The 21,440-nt window shown below is 44.7% G+C and overlaps 1 protein-coding gene across 1 annotated transcript; it reads left to right on the top strand.

The window, feature by feature from the left end:
* Positions 1-126: 126 nt before the first annotated feature.
* Positions 127-21,148, top strand: LOC132692944 (L-threonine 3-dehydrogenase, mitochondrial). The gene is made up of 9 exons (XM_078445592.2): positions 127-231; positions 10,296-10,494; positions 12,530-12,572; positions 12,872-12,942; positions 14,969-15,118; positions 15,211-15,383; positions 16,222-16,312; positions 18,501-18,770; positions 19,346-21,148. Exons 2-9 carry the CDS (start codon positions 10,311-10,313, stop codon positions 19,483-19,485), a joined length of 1,122 nt encoding a protein of 373 aa, XP_078301718.2. The 5' UTR covers positions 127-231; positions 10,296-10,310; the 3' UTR covers positions 19,486-21,148.
* The last annotated feature ends 292 nt before the right edge of the window (positions 21,149-21,440 follow it).

Genomic DNA, 21,440 nt, shown 5'->3' with positions numbered 1-21,440 from the left:
AACGGGAGCCCTCCCTCCGCACACACCCCTCCCGCACCCCGGCCCCTTGCTGACCTGGAGCCGCCGCCCGGGCGCGGGCTGAAGAAAGGGATTGGTGAGCGGAGGGGCGGGTTCGGGCGCAGAGAGGATAAAGGCGCTCGGGTTTCCGCTCGCGGCGCTAGGATCTCGGGTCACGTGCTGCTGCAGCGTGGGCTCTCGCAGCTCAGCATCTCTGGGAGGCTCCTTCGGAAGGTCAGTGCGGAGGTGGCCGGACGCTACCCCGGCGGCTGTACCCAGGAGCAGATCCACCACCGCCCCCCGCCTTCCCCGGCTCCCGTTGGGACTCCGATCGATGTGACCCGGCCGTGAGCGCGGGTCTCCAGCCGTCGCCGCGGAGCCGGGAGCCCGGGGCCGGGGGCGCGGGGGCGGGGGTGGACTGGGAGCCGCTCGGTCGACCGGACGCGACCCCCGACCCCTTCCACTTTGCAAGGGCAACCTCCACCAAGGAGTAGAGATAGGCGCGGCTGTTCTTGTAAAACCGGTTTACCCGGTCAACTCCCAGGGAGGATGGGACCCCACACCCTTTTCCCCGGAGCCAGGCTGAGGTCGGGAGACCCGTGTGCGGCTCACCCCCAGCGTCTTCTTGGGTCCCCTCTCCGCGGCAAGTGTGCATGGGAGGAGGACACCCGCTCTACAGAGCCGGACTGCCCTCTGAGACCCTCTGTATCTCATGCTTTTTAAAACTCTGGCATTTTTTTCTAGACCATTTCTGGCTTTCTGCTCATACCCACAGTAAGTCCAGATTTTACCAGCTCGTTGATGGAGTCTTTGCGTTTAGCAGTGTGGCTAAGTGCTCTAACTAGATTGCTCCATTAAATCCTCTCAGTAATCTAGTGTGGTGGTCCCATCATTTTCCCCTTTCTAAAACTGAGGAAACTTGAAGTTTGGCAAAGGCGTGTAGGCAGGCTCTCACAGCAAGAGAGTTGGCGGTGTCCTGAACCCCTTAGGCTGCTCGGGTGTCCTCCTGGGGAGGGGCGCAGAGGAACCGCATTGGAGGGGGTTTTGGGGGGCATGTGGAGGGTACCTTCTGCGCGACCACGGGGATGTTCCTCTTTGTCGTCTTCTTGGGTACCTGATCGCATCTCTTTTCTTGTAGGAGAAGAGTAAGGGTGGTGGGAAGGAGCGTTTGAGACTCAACGAATCTGGTTTCCTACGCCTTCTTGTTGATTAGTGTTTGCCTGACCTTGGACAGGTCAATTCATCCTGCCAAACGGAGAAAAGATGTCAGCTTCAGGGTTACCGTGAGGGTTCAGTAAGAGTTCAGGAAAGCAGGTGTTTGATCAATGGTCAGTAGTTATGAGGTGCCTGGTTTTTCTTTGGGTCGGTACTGTTAAGAGTACACATTTAGTATTATTTAGTCAACCGGAAGATTGAAAGGAGAGATTGCCTTGCATGTGTTTTATAAGTGTTATTGGTCCTTAAAACAGGCTAAGAGGGAGAAATGAAGGTGGGCGTGGTCAGCAGTTTACTGGAGCAAAGAAAGTAATCGTCCACTAGGCTAGGGCACATCTTCCTTGAAAGCCGTTTCCCGGATTGCAGGGTTAGGAAGCCCCACTTTGAGGAGTAGGGAATGAAGGTTGGGAGCAACCGGTGGGTCCTGGAGACACCTGAGACTGGGAGAAAAGATGAAGCCGGTAGAACAAAAGAGGTTTCAGCAGAGGGAGGAGAACAAATTGGGGAGTTAAGTGGGAAAAGGGCTTGGGAGTTTGGGTGAGACTGGAGTTGGTAGGCACCAACTGAACTGTTAGGTCTCTGGAGACAGCATTGATCTCTACTGGGCAAATTTTCTAGCTCCTCAGCAATATATGTCTGTGCAGACCATTTGTTGGTGCTGGAAACTTTCTAAAAGTGCATTTAGGGGTGCCTGGGTGGCTCAGTTGGTTAAGCGCTGGACTCTTACTTTCGGCTCAGGTCATGATCTCAGGGTTGGTGAGCTCCAGCTCTGTGTCAGGCTCCCAGACCCTGTTTGGGATTCTCTCTCTACCCCTCCCCCGCTTGCACACAGTGCTCCCTCTCAACTTATTTATAAACATTTTTTAAAAAAATGAATTTAAATTTTATTTTAAATTGTGGTTGCAATTGCATAATGTAAAATTTACCACGTTAACCATTTTTAAATGTACAATTCAGTGGTATTAAGTATATCCATGTTACTGTGCAACAGATCTGTAGAACTTTTTTCATCTCAGAAAACTGAAAGCATATGTCAATTAATTAAACACTGATATTCCTTCCCTGTTATCTCCCACTCCTTGGCAACTACCTTTCTACTTCCTTTTTCTGTGATTTTCATTACTTTAGATACCTTATAGAACTCGTAAGAGTGGAGTCATACTGTATTTGGCATTTTGTGACTGACTCATCCATTTGCCATGTTCTGGGGGTTTATCCATGTTGTGGCATGTGGCACGATCTCCTTTTTCAAGGCTGAATAATATACTGTTGTGTGTATATACCACATTTTGTCTATCCATTCATCTGTCAGTGGCTGGATACTTTTACCTTCATGCGTTAGTGCTGGAGTTATTACTTAATAGTTCTTAGTTACTATCTCCATGGCTAAGAATGATTAGGGCTAGAATCGAAGGAGATCACAAGGCAACAAGCACATGAAGGGAAATTGATGGTGTACCCTCAAGGAAAAGGCCTATTTTGTTGGACTGAAGTGTTTCAATTTAGAGTTTCTTTTAATATTCCTGAAACAGAATTATCTATCTTCAGAGCAATCACAAGTGAAGTAAGTTTTTCCCCTGAGAAACTGAAGTAATTTTTTTTCAGAGAACAGGGGCATTCTGTATTTTTTGTGTGGTGTAGACAAACCCTTGATATTTCCTGTTTTCTCCTTCCGGTCTATCTATTCCACACGGTATTTGGTGAGTACTGACATACATCAGGTACTCCTAGGAACTGCTCATAAGCACTCACAACTTTATGAGAGAGACAGCCATATTGTCTCCTGGCACCGAAAACCAACATGTCCAAATCCAAACTCCTTGTCTTCTCACCTGATCTGCTTCTCCAGGGAGCCCATTCTTACTGTAGCACAAATTAGAGACCTCAGTATTATTCTCCTTAATTCCTTAACTAGCCCTGCCATATCTGTACAATGACCAAAGCCACTTGAGCTCTGAGTCTTTATCTGTATCACCCCCACTCTCTTCCTGATGTCACTGCTGTCTTAGAGTTCTGTGGTTCATGCAGATAGGGTACATGCCAGGAGATGGGAAAAGTGGTATAGTAACCACCCTGGAGAGGCCTGGGTTTGGGAGGCACTTCATTATTTCTGGGGAGGAGTCTGTTGTTGACCTTTTTCTTTTTCATCCCTTTGCAGTTAAAGTAAACAAGGTGCTTGGGAGCGAGTCTACGGACTATAATCTGATCTTTAAAGAGGGACAGAGAATCTTTCATGGTTTCCCTTTATACATTTAATAACTAGGTTGGCAAGGCAAATTTTACTTTAGAGCAGCTCTCCTCAAAGTATGAGACGGATTTTAGGGTCTATGAGGTCAAACTGTTTTAAAAATAAGACTGAGATGTTATTCACCATTTTCATTCTTTCTCTGACAAGCATACAGTGGGAGTCTCCATGACTTGTGATGAGCCTTTCCTCTGATGGCTAATGAAATGTGTGCTTGTGTCTTCTAGAATCTCATGTTTCTAGAACTTTCTAAGGGTAAGTAGGCTTGGAGTATAAATATGTGTTTTCAGAGATAAACTCAGTTTATTTTTAGTACTTCTACTCCATGCTTACTAGCTATCCAGTTATACCTACCATCACCTCTGTGACCTCGTTTTCTTTTATTAAGTCATTACTTTGAAATCTCTGAGTTTTGCATATATGGAAAAAAAAAACCCACAAAAAGTAAGTATGCTTTGTAGTCTTGATTTGAAAACTTTTCTAAATTTTTAAATGATATAAAATTATTCTAAAATAAAGGATATTTATATATTTTTTATATATAAGGATAGATTGTTGGCTAAACAGGAAGATATTAGAAAACTTGATTTTTTTCTACTCAAAAATGTACCATTCATGTCTATAAAAGCTGGGGGGTGGGGGATGAAATGATCTATCAAAATTGTCTGAATAATGGAAGGGAGGAATTTACTCCAGAGAAGTAGACAGAACTAAAAAAGACGTAAAAATGTGACAGATTGTGTCAGTTTTACATATGTTAGAAATTTACATTATATGTCTTATGCAGCAGAACCTTTTTTGAATAATATTATGGTACCAGTAGCATTATTCTGAGATCAACCATGCAGAGTCCTCTAAAGAAAAAAATGAATTGAATGGCTTAAATGTAGCTATGATGAGCTCTTTAAAAGCCAGAAATGATTTGTCACAGCTTTCCAAACTAGCAACGAAAAAGCTATTGAAGCTTCGGGCAGGCTAGGTTATCCAATTGCGGTGGCTGGAGAAACACAATAAAGCCTTGTTGGGATGAAAAAGCATTGAAAGGAATCATTAGCACTGTCACTTTCTAATAATACAGAAGCTTGTCAAATTAAAACTTTCGCTGCACACATGAAGACCACGTTAGTATCTTAACAGAAGTGAATTTTACCTTACAAATCAATGGAAGAACTAGCAGCCTTGGCTAGATTTGTCATTTAGTTTGTATCCCTTTGGTATCAGCACCAAACCGCTCACCAGCGAGCATCTCTTCAGGAAGTGCTTGGCAGCAAATACAAGTGCTGCCAAAGTATTCAGCGTGGAATAACACTTTTAAATTTCAGGCTTTATCTGGGGACGACTGCATTGAATTTGCACTGCTGGGGCAAAAACAGTGGTGACTAAAACCACTGGGTGCCTTTACAGGAATCGAGGCCGTGGCATCAAACGACCAGTAGATGGTCTTCTTCGTGGACTTTCAATAAAAAAATAGAAAAGAAAAGAAAAATTTGCCAGATTTACTTAAGAATGCCCTTTATATAATAGTAAAAATGTGAAGCTTTATTAAATCTTGACCCTGGAGGACCTATCTTTTTAGGATGCCATGTGGTAAGTGGATGCACCTGTTCTATGTCGAGGTGGGACAGCTTACTTGAGGTAAAGCACCTGAATGATTGAATTGTGAGGTGAACTGCCCTCCCTCCCCACCCCCCCCTTTGTTTTTCATGGAAAATTATTTTTGTTTCAATGAATAACTGAAAATCTAGGGCTATTCATACTTGGATGGTTGGAATACATTTTCTTTCTCTCTCCCAAAAATAAACATTAAGAAAAGAAAAAAAGTATGTGCGTGCAAGCGGGGGAGGAGGGCAGAGAGAGGGGGACAGAGGATCCGAAGTGGGCTCCCCAATGACAGCAGCGAGCCCAATGCGAGGCTTGAACTCACAAACCGTGAGATCATGACCTGAGCTGAAGATGGGCCCTTAATCAACTGAGCCACCCAGGCGCCCCTGGAATACATTTTCTAAAAAAATGAACCAAGTGAGCTTGTCAATTCAAGAAAACAGCTAATGGTATTTATTGCCAAGTAACTTATATCCACCACTGCGAGCTTGATAGCTTCCCAGTATTTAGAAGTTTTTTGATGAGATCAGTGTGACTTGTTGATATTGTATAGTGAAGTGTGTTAACATTTGGAAGCCCTGCTTAACTTGCTGAACCAGTATATGAGATTACAAAATCATTCAGGGGTAAAGGATCCATTCAAAGCACTAGATAGACCAGTGGGTTTTAATGTAATGGGGTGCATTGATAATGGCTTCAGATTCTACTTTGCAGGTAACCTTTAAGAAACTACCATGTGTTGAGTTTGGGATAGCAAAGATGACTATCCAGAATTCTCTGAAAAGGCTTTTATTTATTTTATTTTTTTAAGTTTTATTTATTTATTTTGAGAGAGAGAGACAGCACCGAGTCGGGAGAGGCCGAGAGAGGGAGAGAATCCCAGGCAGGCCCTGCACTGCCAGCTCAGAGCCCAACGTGGGGCTTGAACTCACTATACTCTCGTGACCTGAGCCAAAATCAAGAGTCTGATGCTCAACTGACTGAGCCACCCAGACACCCCTGAAAAGGCTTTTAAAACACTGCTCCCTTTCCCCATTCTTTCGCCGTGTGCTGGAGTTTTTTATACATACTTCAGTTTAAGTCACAGATGGGGTGCAGAAGCATGTGTGAGAATCCAGCTGTTTTCCATTAGGCCAAACAACAAAGATGTACAAAATGTAAACAGTGGCACTCTTCTCACTAGGTTTTTTAAAAAATGTGGTTATTTTCATAAAAATATGTGTATCTGTTTACTGGTTTTAAGTGAATTTTATGATAAATGTTTCTCGATTTTGCTTTCTAACACAACAAACGTCCGATGTAACCCACATAAACAAAAGCTCTTTTTCGTCTTCAATTTTTAAGAACGTAAAGGGGTCCTAAGACCAGAAAACCTGAGAATTGCTGCCTTAAGACTATGAAATTGAACTTGGCCGTAAGTAGCGAGGTGATAATCTTGACTTGGAAATGCGACATGCTATAGATGGTTGGCAGTTTTGTTTTCAGTGCCCATGCATGGTTAGTCAGAGCGGTCCCATGATGGCGACAGTACTGCGGCTTGGTGTTTAAGAACTAACTGGTTGACTCCCTGGCCCGTGGCACATAGTGGGAGTGCGAGTTTCAAATGTTAGCTGTTAGTAGTAGTGAGATAAGAAGAACCAACTCAGTTATGAATTGTCCACGTTGTTAACCTAAAATGCTTTATATTCGTTTAAGAATGTGAGCCTCCTCCATGCTTTCTCCTTGTGGGGAAAGAGATGAATGGAGTCGCAAGTCTTTTGTATCTTCAAGGTTTGCTTTTTCCCTGACTTCAGTCTCTTTAACCTTTATTTTCATTTCTTTAAGGGTTATTTTTGAGGGGGGGGAGGGGCAGAGAGAATGGGGGACAGGAACCGAAGCTGGCTCAGAGCTGACAGCAGAGAGCCCCGCCCATGGCTCTGACTTATGAACCACAGGCTCATGACCTGAGCCGAAGTTGGACGCTTAACCAGCTGAGCCACCCAGACACCCCCCTTCTTTAACCTTAAAAGAAAAAAAACTAGAGGCGCCTGGGTGGCTCAGTTGGTTAAGCGTCCAACTTTGGCTCAGGTCATGATCTCGCGGTTCGTGAGTTTGAGCCCCATGTTAGGCTTTGTGCTGACAGCTCAGAGCCTGGAGTCTGCTTTGGATTCTTTGTATCCCTCCCTCCCTGCCTCTCCCCCACTTGGGGTCTCTCTCTCTCTCTCTCTCTCTCTCTCTCTCTTTCTCTCTCTCTCTCTCTTTCTCTCTCTCTCTCTCTCTTTCTCTCTCTCTCAAAAATAAACATTAAAAAAAAGAAACAAACCCACTTTTTTCAACTAGCCATCCATTATTTGCTATGGGGAATGGAGAATTGTCTTTAATATTTAAATGTTCTGCCAAATCTATCTGCTTCTTGGCTTCCTTGCCATCCCCTTGCCACTTGCTGAAAAAAGCAGCTTTAAGCGTCAGAGATCTGGGTCCGAGTGGGGCATGCTGGGTGGTGGCATCTCAGAGACCAGCATGCAGCACCAAGGAGCAGACGGCAGAATCCCAAGAAGCTTTTCCACCATTTGGCAAGGATGGTGATGGAACCATAACAACAGAAGCATTGGGAACTGTAACCGGGTCTCTCGGGCAGAATCTCCCAGAAGCAGAGTTACAGGACACGATCAGTGAAGTGGATGCTGATGATAAGGACACACTTGACCTCCTGGAATTTCTGATAATGATGGCAAAAAAAAAATGAAAGGCACAGTGAAGAAGAAATTGGAGAAGCAGTCCGCGTGTTTGTTAAGGATGGCAATGGCTGTGTGAGTGCGGGGCTTGGCCATGTGATGACAAATTTGGTGGAAAAGTGAGCAGGTGGTAGGCTGATAAAATGATCAGGGAAGCAGATATTCAGTCCAACTATGAAGATTCGTACACGCAGTGACAGCAACGTGCAGATACTGCACAATGTGTTCCAAGTTATTTGCCTTTTTTTGGTAACTTGTCTGTAAAAGGTTTCCCCCTGCTGTCCAACAATATGCATGTATAGCAATTAGGACTTCATTCCACCGTGTTTCCTTCCCTTATCTTACTGTCATGGTCCTGAAACCTTGAGAAAACTGATCTAGTCACATGTGGCATGCAGCTGCCTCTGGATTAATCTGGGCCCTTCTGAACACCTAAACTGAGATGGAGTGGGTCAAAGGAGGAAAGATCTGGGTTATGCCTTTTTTTAAGTAGTTTTCTTTAGGAAATGTCAGCATGTTGTAGAAGTGAGGAGCCAAGACTCAGTGTGGAGTATGGACAGTCAGCAATATGTACTTGAGCGTTGCACTATTGCAAAATGGGTGTATTATCCAGGTATTCACACGCTGTTTCTTGCACTACTGGTCCCATACTAGAAACATTTTTTTGATAGCTCCTTACTTTTTGAAGAGCGTTTTTTTTTTGTTTTTGTTTTTGTTTTTTTTTAATGAGCGAGAGGAGGCGGGGGAGAACCTTAAGCAGGCTCCACGCTCAGCCTGGAGTCAAACGCGAGGCTCCATCCTGTGACACTGGGATCGTGACCTGAGCAGAAATCAAGAGATGTTTAACCCACTCAGCCACACAGGCGCCCCACTTGCTTTTTAAATTTTGTGTAGCCACTTAAAGTGCTATGGCACAGTTTGCCTCGAATCCATTCCAAGTTGTGTGTTTGGTTTCCAATTTAAAAAAAATTACAATTTACTCCACTCTGCTTCCCAACCCGGCCCCGCAAAAAAAAAAAAAAAAAAAAGAAGAAGAAGAAAACTGTTCTTACCTGGTGTCGGGTGACAACCATGACTAAAAGGATGATTTCTCCAAAGGTCTTTCTGAGATGCTTGGGCCTTTCCTGTAATGCAGTCCAGAGGAGGGGGGGCCTTTTGTCCAGTCCTGACCACCCCCACAGCAAGCTAGAGAGGCTCCAGCAGAAGGCTCTCCTCTGCTTGTTTGGCAAAGTTGGCTGGGACTAAGGGTCCCCATGCTTTAAGGGCTGTGTTACTGTTCCTGCCTCAAGGCGCTGAGCGGAGCGTGGTAGCTGGCCAAGGTCAGATCTAAAACTGGCATCTACCTTTTCTCCTTGTATGATGCAAAACAGAAGGTGGTGGAGATCTGGTCAGCTCTTTGTAAAGGGGCAGGCCAGCAGGATTGGCTCTGAAGCTTTATCTCCCAGCTCTGTTGGAAAGCTTACTGTGGAAGCCACAGGGCCGTGTGCAGAGTGCGGTAGGCCTGACTTTAGAGGGTCGGAACCAGCAGAGCAAGCGGGGTAGCTCTGATTTACTCTTGTGACATGCTTGTCTGGGTGCAGGGCATGGAATCAGGAAAATGGAAGCCCTGCATGCGGATCTGGTCTCAAGCCATGTATGATTGGACCATCTTGGCCTCCTAAGGCCAGAACTGATTTCATGGTCAGTAAGCAATAAAACTGGTGAGGAAGAGGAGGGAGACTAAAATAAAATGTACGTGATCTGGAAGGAAAGGAGAAGATGGCTTTTTTGTTGTTGTTGTTGTTGTTTATTCATCTGTTTTTGAGAGAGAGACTGAGAATCCCAAGCAGGCTCAGCACTGTCCGTGTAGAGCCCGACGCAGGGCCAGAACTCACGAACCATGAGATCATGACCTGAGCTGAGAGAAGAGTCAGATGCTTAACCGACTGAACCACCCACGTGCCCCAAAAATGACTTTTCTAAATGATCCTTTCTAAGGAGATGGCAGTAAACAAAGTAGTTACAGCTTATTAAATATCGCCAAGGCTGTGTGAGTGCTTTTCTAGTCTGGTTCATTCTCAAGGTAACATCTGAGTGTTAGCACAAGATCTACAGGGCACTGGCTTATGAAACCTGGGACCTGTTTGTGCCTTGTGATGGTGCGTGGGCAGACTGGTAACAGTTGTAAAGATTTGAAGGCTTCACTGGAATCCACTGACTTGGTGTTTCTGGCTGTATATACAGTCACCTCCGCTGTGACCTTTAGATGCCATTGATGTCCGCATTGTGCGATTTCAGTTCTAAATCTCTGCCCGGCTTTTGTTTGCCTACAGTGTTTGATGCCCTTTTCACAGAGCACGGCTCATGGCAGGCTCTTGACCGGCTTCCCACTCGGTAGCCTCTTTAGTTCAGTTCACAACGCCAAACAGTTTTTGGGTCATGAGCTGACAATCTTAGTGTTCGTTTCAGTTAAAGAGCTTGAGTCTGGACGCGTTGGGAGAATAGAAGATTGTGTAGTGAGCTCTGCTCCTTTATTATTGCAGGGTATTTGAAGAGCGATGCCGGTCGCCAGGATGCTGCGGCAGGTTGTGGGCCAGATGCCGGGGAGACCAGCCTGTGGCTGCTGGACCTCTGCCCCGCTGGCCCGGTTTCTGGGCACCTCCCCTCGGCAAATTCCAGCAGATGCCAACTTCTACTCTTCTTCTTTCTCTGGAACAGACCAGCCACGCGTCTTAATTACAGGTTGGGGTGTTTTTTGTTCTTGTTTTTTGTTTCTTTTTTCCACATTTGAAACTTGATTCTTATTTTCTTTTCTGTGCTGTCTCTGTGTGACTTTGTGTTTGGAAGGGCTGCCAGGTCACCAGCTAACATATTCATCAGAAACTACCTGTTCCGCTATTGGCTTCCTCCAGAATCTTGCAAGCCCCAAATCCTTATTTTGTCACGGTTTCCGGTGCTTCATTTTCTTGTCACAATCTTTTTTTTTTTTTAATGTTTGTTTGTTTATTTTGAGAGAAAGGGGGGTGGGGAGAGCATGAGCAGGGGAGGGGCAGAGAAAGAGGGAGAGAGAATCTCAAGCAGGCTACGTACTTACTATCAGCGAAGTGCGCAATGGGGGACTCAATCCCACGAACCGCGAGACCTGAGCCGAAATCAAGAGTCCGATGCTTAACCAACTGAGCCACCCAGGTGCCCCTCCTTGTTGTAATTTTTTATGGTCTGAAGGGAGGATAGAGGGACCTGGGGGCCAAGAAGCTGCTGTGGAGCTCCGGTGTCCTTGTCTGCTGGGATGGCCTGGGGGGCGAGGGCTAACAGATAGGTCATATGCAGGGACTGGGGCATGGACTGTGCATCAGGCACAGCTTTTCTTGGCCAAACCCCTCAACCTGAACCTGGTGTCACCTGTCCCAAGCAGCTGCTGCGTGTTTGTGTGTGGGCAACAGAGAAGGCAGGTCAGGGCCTGAGGAACCCGTTGCCAACATCGCACAACGTTGTTGATCTCGCCGCTGGACTCACACCCTGTGCTCCTGGCCTCGTGTACACCCAGCCCCTGATGTACGCTCCTCGCTCTGGGCTTCACAGGGCGCTCCGCATCCTTCCAGCCCCCCCAAGCCCACCTCTGATTTGACGGGCACGCTTTATTTCCTCCTTCCTGCCAGGTTGTCTTCCCTTGGCTTCCTACCTTCTTCACACTGTGTGTGTGTGTTTCTGTCACTGCCGCTGCCTCTTCTCCTGCTGGAGACTGACTTCAGGTGTAGTCAGTTCCCCTCTGCACTGTCCTCCCTGGTTTACCTGCTTCTCTGGTTTACTCCTTCCTGCCTCCACCAACAGAGCATCTTCTAGAACCCAGTGGTGATGTTAGTGGGCTTGGTTCTAGTCCCACGGTAACAAGTGCTTACAGGAAACCCCGCTTTCTGTATCTCTCCACCTCGTTTATTTCTCTCAGATGGAATTTGCAGTTACATTCCACCAAATGTACCCATAGCCCCAATCTCTCCCACTTCTGTCAATGGCATATTTTGTTTTCAATGTTTATTTACTTTTGAGAGTGAGCGAGCATGTCCACAAGCAGAGGAGGGACAGAGAGAGAGAGAGAGAGAGAGAGAGAGAGAGAGAATCCCAAGCAGGCTTTGTGCTGTCAGCACAGAACCCAACACAGGGCTTGAAGTCACAAACCGTGAGATCATTACCCGAGCCAAGATCAAGAGTCCAACGCTCAACAGACTAAGCCACCCAGGCGCCCCCGTCAGTGGCATTTTTAAGCCTCTAATCAGGAAGCTCTAAGATGCATTTTTAATTTTCTTCATAGCTCCTTGTCGATTCAGATGTTTGCCCCTTTTTCAGATGACTTCCTAGTTTGTCCCCTTTTTCCCCTCTCCTGTCAGCCCAGTTCTGCTGGAGGATGGGCTTCTGGATAATCCCACTGGAGGCTGACCTCAAACCCTTATATTTGAATGTCTTGGCACCTGTCGCACACAAGCATCAGAGCCCATCAAATAATGAGAGGCAATTCCTGGCCCAGGGAGCTAGGAGGTTGTCCGGCTTTCTTGTGATTTTTCTCTTCCTTCACCCTTGCTTTCTTTTGTCTCTGAAACTAATGTTACCTGCATTGATCTCTGTCTTAGCTTGGAGGAGGTAATTTAGTTCTGTCAGGTCAGACTAGCACTTTCCCTAATTAGCTGAGATTGTCATATAGTCGTCGTGTGTCATTGTGTTCTGGGAATAATTGAATCGGTTAGATTTGGATTAAAGGTCCACTTTTTTCTTCTTCATCTAGGGGGTCTTGGCCAGCTTGGAGTGGGGCTTGCTAACTTTTTGAGGTAAGAGCCCAAAAAGCTAAGATTGAAAATCTGAATTCTTCAGTATGTACAGCTTGCCTTCAGTGCCATTTTATTATTTAATTTTTCTCTTCCTTCTTGCCCCTTACCATTTTAAAGGTGTCCCAGCTAATTGGCCGTTTAGAATACGTTTTATTTTGCCTCTTAACATCATACACTTGTAACAGGTCCATGGCTCATCCTCTCCCACGCTGGTCCTTTTCCCTGTTTGAAAGAGTGTTTTCATCGGACCAGTTATATCCTAGATGTACCTACTCATGTGTTTTGATTTTGTCCTTCAGGAAACGGTTTGGGAAGGACAATGTGATTTTGTCCGACATAAGGAAACCACCTGATCACATCTTCCATGGTGGTAAGAGATCAATATGTCTTGCTTTTGTTTTATCTCTTGATTTTCAGATTGCAGTTAAAGAAGCAGTTCATGGAATCACTGTGTACAACAGCTCATAACCAGGCTTGTGATGAAAAGAAAGGCATTATTGGGGCACCTGAGTGGTTCAGTTGGTTAAGTGTCCAACTCTCAAGCTCAGCTCAGGTCTTGATCTCAGGGTTGTGAGTTCAAGCACCGTGTTGGGCTCCATGCTGGCAGTAAAGCCTACTTTAAAAAAAAAAAAAAAGAAAAGAAAAGAAAGGAAGAAAGCACTTTTGAGGCAGAGTTGTGTCACTGTTAAAAATCTCCTATGTTGTGGATGCCTGGGTGGCTCAGTCAGTTAAGCATCCAACTTTGGCTCTGGTCATGATCTCACCTGAGATCATCTATGAGGTGTCCAAGGTCCACGTGGGACTGTGCTGACAGCTCAGAGCCTGGAGCCTGCTTCAGATTCTGTGTCTCCCTCTCTCTCTGTCCCTCCCCTGCTCATGCTCTATGTCTCTCTCTCTCTGTCTCCCTCTCTCTCTCTCTCTCAAAAATAAACATTAAAATAATAAATGAATAAATAAATAAAATAAAATAGAATAAAAATCTCATACATTTGTCCCTAGTAGTTCTGGGAAATGTCTGCAGTGATGCTGTTGTTTGCTCAAGTGTTACAAGAACAGTAGAGTTCTGAACATGAAGTAAAGTTTTGGAATAATATTTTGGGTGTTATCTGGGATAGTATTTTTGGAATACAAACTTTGATTCCTGCCTTTTTGAGTGCTTAGTTAACTTCTTGGCTCAGAGGGAAAATAAATAAAAATCAAGTGCTCTAATGAGGAAAGGGAGCTTTAAAAATTTATAGAAATTAATCGAAATTAATCTATTTCTGCATAGGCTTGCTCTTAAATTACTGGGCATACACACAAGGCCTCCAGACTCCTCTACTCAAGTTTTCTCCTACCTTGGAAACCTTTTTATAACGTCTGCGAGTCCTTGGTGGCTCCACGTCAGCATGTGGCTTACCGGTACTTACCATAACACCAAGTTTGAAAATTATTTCCACCAACTGCCAGTACTGGGAGCCTGAAAGACTAGACCAGTACACAGAAGAGAGGCAGCAATGGAGGAGAGGGTGCCATTCGAGGGGCCTCTAGGAAGGGTTGAGTGTTCTCATGTGGCCCCTGGGGGCAGTGGGGGAAGTTGCCACTGAACCAAACTGGCTCTTCCTCCAGCCTGACCGGGTATGATGAACTCCTGCTTATGTTTCTTCTCTACCGAGCTGTATATTCTTTCAAAACTCCACTTTTATATTCCTTTCAAAATAGGTAACTTTTCAACAGAGTGAAATCACTGTGCGCATGTCGGGTAGTATTAACGGCACCAACTCTGGAACCAGCTGCCTGGTTGTGACCCCAGTTCTTCCACTTGCTGTCTGTTTCATCCTAACTAGTTCTTACTTCTCTGTGCCTCAGTTTCCTCCTCAGTAAAAGGTATCTCCCTGAGCGCCTGGGTGGCGCAGTCGGTTAAGCGTCCGACTTCAGCCAGGTCACGATCTCGCGGTCCGTGAGTTCGAGCCCCGCGTCAGGCTCTGGGCTGATGGCTCGGAGCCTGGAGCCTGTTTCCGATTCTGTGTCTCCCTCTCTCTCTGCCCCTCCCCGGTTCATGCTCTGTCTCTCTCTGTCCCAAAAATAAAAAAAAAAAAAAAAAAAAAAGTTGAAAAAAAAAGAAAAAAAAAAAAAGGTATCTCCCTGAAAAACTGTAGGAGAGCTAGAGAGAGAGAAAGCCCATAGGACGGTGCCTGGCAAGCGTAGGTCTTGTGTAAGCATTAGCTATTAGTACTTGTGGGGTGGTTGGGGTTTGTTACTCTTTTCATAAGAAAAATGCTGCATATTGTCCAAGTGGTTTAGTTACCAAGTTGACCCTACTGGAATTCACAAGTCAACAGGAGAGGGAGAGAAAGTTCAAGTAGCTTTTTAAACCCCAAACTTGCGCATCTGTGGTCTTGCTGTGTTCCTCGTAGGCCCATTTATTTATTCTGACATTCTGGATTACAAGAATCTTCGGGAGATCGTGGTAAACAACCGCATTACCTGGTTGTTTCATTATAGCGCTTTGCTCAGTGCCATTGGAGAAGCAAACGTGTCCTTGGCCAGAGCTGTAAATATCACTGGTAAGTTTCTTGCCCCAAATGATCTGTTTGCCAGTGTTTACAGTTCACCGGGAAGAGACTTTTCAGACTGTGACCATGTCTGTTCGTTTCAGGATTGCATAACGTCCTGGATGTTGCAGCAGAGCACAATTTGCGATTGTTTGTGCCTAGCACAATCGGAGCTTTTGGACCTACTTCTCCCCGGAATCCAACTCCCGATATCTGTATTCAGAGGCCCAGGACTATCTACGGGGTGTCCAAGGTCCATGCGGAGCTCATGGGAGAAGTAAGCATTGCTTGGCAAGATAACTCCGTGTTGCCTTTTCTGTTCGTTTTTGCCTCGAACACTTGCTGATTCATCCTTGGGGTGACTTTTCCCTGCCCCCGCCCCTTCCCAGCCCCCAGAAGTGCTCCTAAACTGATTGTGTTTGCCAAGTGGCGGGTCCTGATAGCTCCAGAAGAACTCCTCAGCCCTTGGCCACATGATAACACTCAGCCCTTCCTAGAGGCCTCTCAAATGGCACTCTCTTCTCCACTGCTGCCTCTCTTCTGTGTGCTGGTCCAGTCTTTCAAAAAGCTCCCGGTACTGGCAGTTACTGGAGGTGATTTTAAAACTTTGTGTTCTAGAGAACGTCAAATGACTTTGGGTTTTAGTTTTTTAAATAATCGTTGTCTTTATAACTCTACAGCAAATGTCAATTGGTGTTTGCTCCTTTAGCTGATATATCAGTTATTGCTCTCCTCTCCCCCTGCCCCCCCACCCCCTGCACTTTCCAGTGCTGCATTGAAGGAACATGCCCGTGGAGAATTGTTCAGGACAATGAGCAGTGACTTGCTTCCAAACAAAGTCAGAAGTCCTTAGTGCGGGCTGATTTATTATTTACCGTGTTAATATGTCACCAGAGTGATGATTTTTTGAAGACAAAAACCTCAGGATTATTTATTAAAGAAAAATGAGTGACTCTTAGAAATCCTACAGTCTCCTTTCCTTAAGGAATATTTTAATAGAACTGCATGGAAAGATCTTTCACCAAAAAAAAGCGTTTTTCTGTTTGTTTGTTTGTTTTCTTTGCTCTATCTGATTGAAAAGACTGGTTTTAAAGTAGTTTTTCTCTTTTCTCTAGTATTATCATTACCGGTATGGGTTAGATTTCCGATGCCTGAGATACCCTGGAATCATCTCCGCGGACTCCCAGCCTGGTGGAGGAACAACTGGTAAGTGTTGTTTTCTGTTTCTGTCCCATGTGAGAAGGGCTTTCTTAGTGCTGTGAAGAGGTGAGGGACTGGCCGTCTTTTAGCTGTGTGCTCACAGATGTCCCACATCCCCTCTGGGAGGTGCATCTGAGAAGCTCAGGGAATCCTCTTGACTTGAACTTGTTAAGGGCAGCTCATGCTGGTGCTGCAAATCCAGCTCAGGATTGGCCACCCACAGTGCTGGAATCAGATCGGGTGTGAGGACATATTTGTCACCCGCAATGTAGGAAGACACCAAACAGGAAATAGCCTCCTTTTTTTTTTTTTTTTTTAAATGCAGCCCTTTGTTTCTTCATGCAGAGAGGGTTGGGGTGTTTTTTTTTTTCCATTTTTTAATTTTTTTTAATGTTTATTTATTTTTGATAGACAGTGTGAGCACGAGAGGGGCAGAGAGAGAGGGAGACACAGAATCTGAAATAGTACTGACAACTCAGAGCTTGATGTGGGGCTCGAACTCACAGACCTTGAGATCATGACCTGAGCCGAAGTTGGATGCTTAACTGACTGAGCCACCCAGTCGCCCCAAGAGCTTTGTTTCTTAATGCAGAAAATGGACTGTATACGTTGCATATTTTATTTTATTTTTTATGATTTTTAAAAAATTTTTGCATACAGTGCAATATTGGTTTCAGGAGTAGATGCATTTTATTTTATTTTATTTATTTATTTTTAATTTGTTATTATTTTTTTAACATTTATATTTATTTTTGAGACAGAGACAGCATGAACAGGGGAGGGTCAGAGAGAGGGAGACACAGAATCTGAAACAGGTTCCAGGCTCCGAGCTGTCAGCACAGAGCCCGACGCGGGGCTCGAACTCAGGGACTGCGAGATGATGACCCGAGCCGAAGTCGGCCGCTTCACTGACTGAGCCACCCAGGCGCCCCAGTAGATGCATTTTAAAAGGAGCTTAAGTATTATAATTAATTTGGACTCAAGCATGCATTATATTCAGTAACCCCTATATGAGGGGTCCTGAGATACAATATAAAAGATAAATCTTGACAAAATCTGAGGGATTTTAAAGGAGATTTTGGTTTGGGTTACTTTTGAAAAAGCTTTTGCCTTAATACAGTGCCTCTCCTAGGAATCCCTCGGGATCTTTGGTGTTTTTCAGGGGGTCTCAGAGGTCAAAACTGTTTTCATCTCAGTACTAAGATGTTGTTTGCCCTTTTTTCACTCCCTTCTATGAGGGCACGGAGGACTTTTTTAAAAGGCTGGGTGATGTGTGGTGGCCCAGTGGCCTGGACGCACAAGCAGGCCGCAGACCCCGGCTGTCTCCTTCTAAACCAAGCAGCGGAGAGATTGTCAAATGAGTAAAACATGCCATTTTTTTCACTAAATTTTCTTTTGTTTGGAAAATATATTCTTCATATAAAATATCATATATATATGAACATGTGATGGGTTTATTGTCATTTTAAAATGTAGTAATATTTTTTTTAATTCTCAGTTAATTTCTGGTGCGGTAGGTACTGATGTAACTCCCACTAATAAGACCTCCTGGAGGGGGGTCCTCAGTGTTGTTTAAGAGCATAAAGAAGTTCTGGGGCACCTGGGTAGCTCAGTCGGTTAAGCGTCCAACTTTGGCTCAGGCCATGATCTCGTGGTCTGTGGGTTCAAGCCCCGCATCGGGGTCTGTGCTGACCGCTCAGAGCCTGGACCCTGCTTCGGATTCTGTGTCTCTCTCTCTCTCTCTCTCGCTCTTGCTCTCTCTCTCTGCCCCTCCCCTGCTCATGCTGTGTCTCTCTCTGTCTCAAAAATAAATACAAACATTAAAAAAACATTTTTAAGAGTTGGATGCTCAGGGGCACCTGGGTGGCTCAGTCGGTTGAGCCTCCGACTTCAGCTCAGGTCATGATCTCGCAGTCCAGGGGTTTGAGCCCCCTGTCAGGCTCTGTGCTGACAGCTTGGAGCCTGGAGCCTGCTTCAGATTCTGTGTCTCCCTGTCTCTCTGCCCCTCCCCTGCTTGCACTCTCTCTCTCTCTCTCTCTCTCTCAAAAATAAATAAACGTTAAAAAAAATTTTTTTTTTTTTTTAAAAAAGAGCATAAAGAAGTTCTGAGACTAAGGCTTCTGAGAACCACTGCCCTAATGCAAGAGGTTCATTCACTGTTTTAAGAAGACCCACAGACAGGATTCTCTTTCAGACTATGCAGTCCAGATCTTCCACGATGCTGTAAAGAATGGCAAATTTGAGTGCAACCTGAAATCCAGCACGCGGCTCCCAATGATGTATATTGATGACTGCCTCAGGGCCACCCTGGAAGTCATGGAGGCCCCGGCAGAGTCCCTGTCCATGAGGACCTACAATGTCAATGCCATGAGTTTTACCCCTGAGGACCTGGCCCAGGAGCTTCTCAAGCACATACCAGAATTCCAGATCACGTACAATGTGGATTCTGTTCGACAGGCCATAGGTTGGTACATTGTTGCAAACCCCATGACAACCAAAGTTAAGCTTCAGTCTGGGCTGAGAGTCCCCTGAGGACACAAAGCGTGGCGGATAAGGAGGGCCTGACACTTTCTGTAGAAGGAGCTGCTGTTGAGCCAACAGTTGCTGCAGTTTGGGGAAATCCTACCTAAAGGGGGTGGAATAGTTCTGTTCCAAATAAACAGCTTATCAGCATTTTGCCATTTTATAGTTTAGACGTAAAATAAGCAGACAGCGTAAGAAAATATCCCTGGGGTTTCCAATGCTGGGACTCTGCCACTGTGGCCCTTGAGCACTGTTTGAGTATAAGATTCCTACCTTACAACTTCGTGTCACATTTTCATAGTGTGTCACAATTCACAGTGTCTGACAGGAGGCATGTTAAGAGAAGGTGACTGTGAATGCACATGATGGCCACTCTGGTCTGCTCAAAGGAAGAATTTCAAAGAGTGAATTTCCTTGGTGTACCTTGTACAGGAGACCTTCATATAAAATGTTCTAGACCTTTTTGCAAATCTAGAGCCTGAGTAACTTAAGTTTCTGTTCCATGTCTTTTCCTAGCGGATAGTTGGCCGATGAATTTTGATGACAGCAATGCTCGGAAAGACTGGGGGTGGAAACACGACTTTGATCTTCCAGAGCTGGTGACGACGATGTTGAACTTCCATGGCTCTGATACCAGAGTTGCCCAAGCTAACTGAGAGAATCATAAGAGAGAACTCCTGTATCCTGGACAGCTGTCAAGGGAAAACCATAATGACCCCAAGGTTATATACCCCAAGGAACCTCGATTATCAGGAGTGGAAGGACTAATTGGAGGAAATTTTGGCAGCTCATATTGAATTGCCAGATTGGAGAATCAAGTAGGCTTTTGCATTTTCAAAGTGCTATAGGTTTGGTGGTAGGAGTTCTCAATCTTTGCTGTTTGCCTAAACTTGCCCAAACACGCATATCACAGAATGAAGGCTTAAGTCATAATAGTTTCCATTTAGGTTAATTAAGATGAAGTGACCATTTTGGGGAAGGTGGAAGTATGTGATGTTTGTCTTTAATTAAATTTAATTTTCGTATCACTCCTAAGACTCCATTATTCTCTTGACTAGAGACCAAAGATTACATTTTAAAGACTATCCAAGATGATCTCCTAATTTATAAGTATACTTTACTATCCCATCAGGACTTTAAAAATGTTTGACATATAATCCCATGTTCATAATATACGTGAGATTTTAATACTTCCTCAACAATTATCACTTCTCATTTATTTTTCTGTAAAAAGACATATCTGTAGGAAATTAGGAGTATCAAAGATGATCTAACTAATAATGGGTAGCACCTCCTACTTTGATTACCTTCCCGGTCGTGAGCTAAGTGTTGATTACCAGGACTGTAGTTCTCTCACCTGGCCTTGTCAATCTCCCCGAGGAGCTTCTCTCAATGTTCAGGTTTCTGGGCCCCATCCCTTCAGATGACTCAACAAATGGGGGTGGGAATTTCAAAAAGCCACTGGTAATTCTATTCCAGCTATGGCCTGCTGGACCAGGTCCAAACACTATTTTCTAAAGAGAACTTTTCTTGTGATAGCCTTTTTGTTACACACTTAGGCTGAGCTTTCAGAAGACCTGCTCTATACCCTCTGAAGCAATTCCTATGTAAATATATACAGGTTGACTTTTTTCCAGCTACCTCCGGATACCTGTGGAATTACTGGAGAGTGAAATTCCAAGATTAATCATGAGCATATTGGACAATAGCTGTCATGGACTAAAAGACATTTCTATTATGTGCTTACTGTCAATGTTTTGTATTTGGATTTTTTTTTTTTAATGTTCATCTTTGAGAAAGAGAGAGAGAGAGTGTGAGTGGGAAAGGGGCAGAGAGAGAGGGAGACTCAGAATCTGAAGCAGGCTCCAGGCTCTGAGCTGTCAGTACAGAGCCCAACGTGGGGCTTGAACTCATGAGCCATGAGATTGTGACCTGAGCCAAAGTCAGATCTTAATCAACTGAGCCACCCAGGTGCCCCTGTATGTGGTATTTTTAACTGCAGGGTAGAAATGTGAACTTTTTTGGAGGTATAACTGGATTTAAAATCTATTTAACTTTTAACTGGAGAACTTCTAAATAATTGAATTATTGGGGCACCTGGGTGGCTCAGTCGGTTGAGCGGCCAACTTTGGCTCAGGTCATGATCTCGCAGTCTGTGAGTTCGAGCCCCACATTGGGCTCTGTGCTGACAGCTCAGAGCCTGGAGCCTGTTTCAGATTTTGTGTCTCCCTCTCTCTGACCCTCCCCCGTTCGTGCTCTGTCTCTCTCTGTCTCAAAAATAAATAAACGTTAAAAAAAATTTTTTTTTAATAATTAAATTTTTTAATAGTTATTTTGATATAGCTTTTTATCCTACTTAATATAATGAAGCTTATATTGACGTGTATTATTTTCTAAAGCCAAACAGTAATGAGTTCTTTTTTAATGTTTATTTATTTTTGAGAGAGAGAAAGTAGAGGAGGGGCAGAGAGTGAGGGAAAGAGAGAATCTAAAGTAGGCTCTGCACTATCAGCTCAGAGCCCCATGTGAGCCGAAGTCGGATGCTTAACTGACTGAGCCACCCAGGTGTCCCGTTTTTTTGTTTTTTGTTTTTGTTTTTTTTTTTTACAAC

This window comes from Panthera onca, chromosome B1 (assembly GCF_046562875.1).
Source record: "Panthera onca isolate mPanOnc1 chromosome B1, mPanOnc1 haplotype 2, whole genome shotgun sequence".
Lineage (NCBI taxonomy): Eukaryota > Metazoa > Chordata > Mammalia > Carnivora > Felidae > Panthera > Panthera onca.
This window is presented reverse-complemented; position numbering and strand designations above follow the sequence as displayed.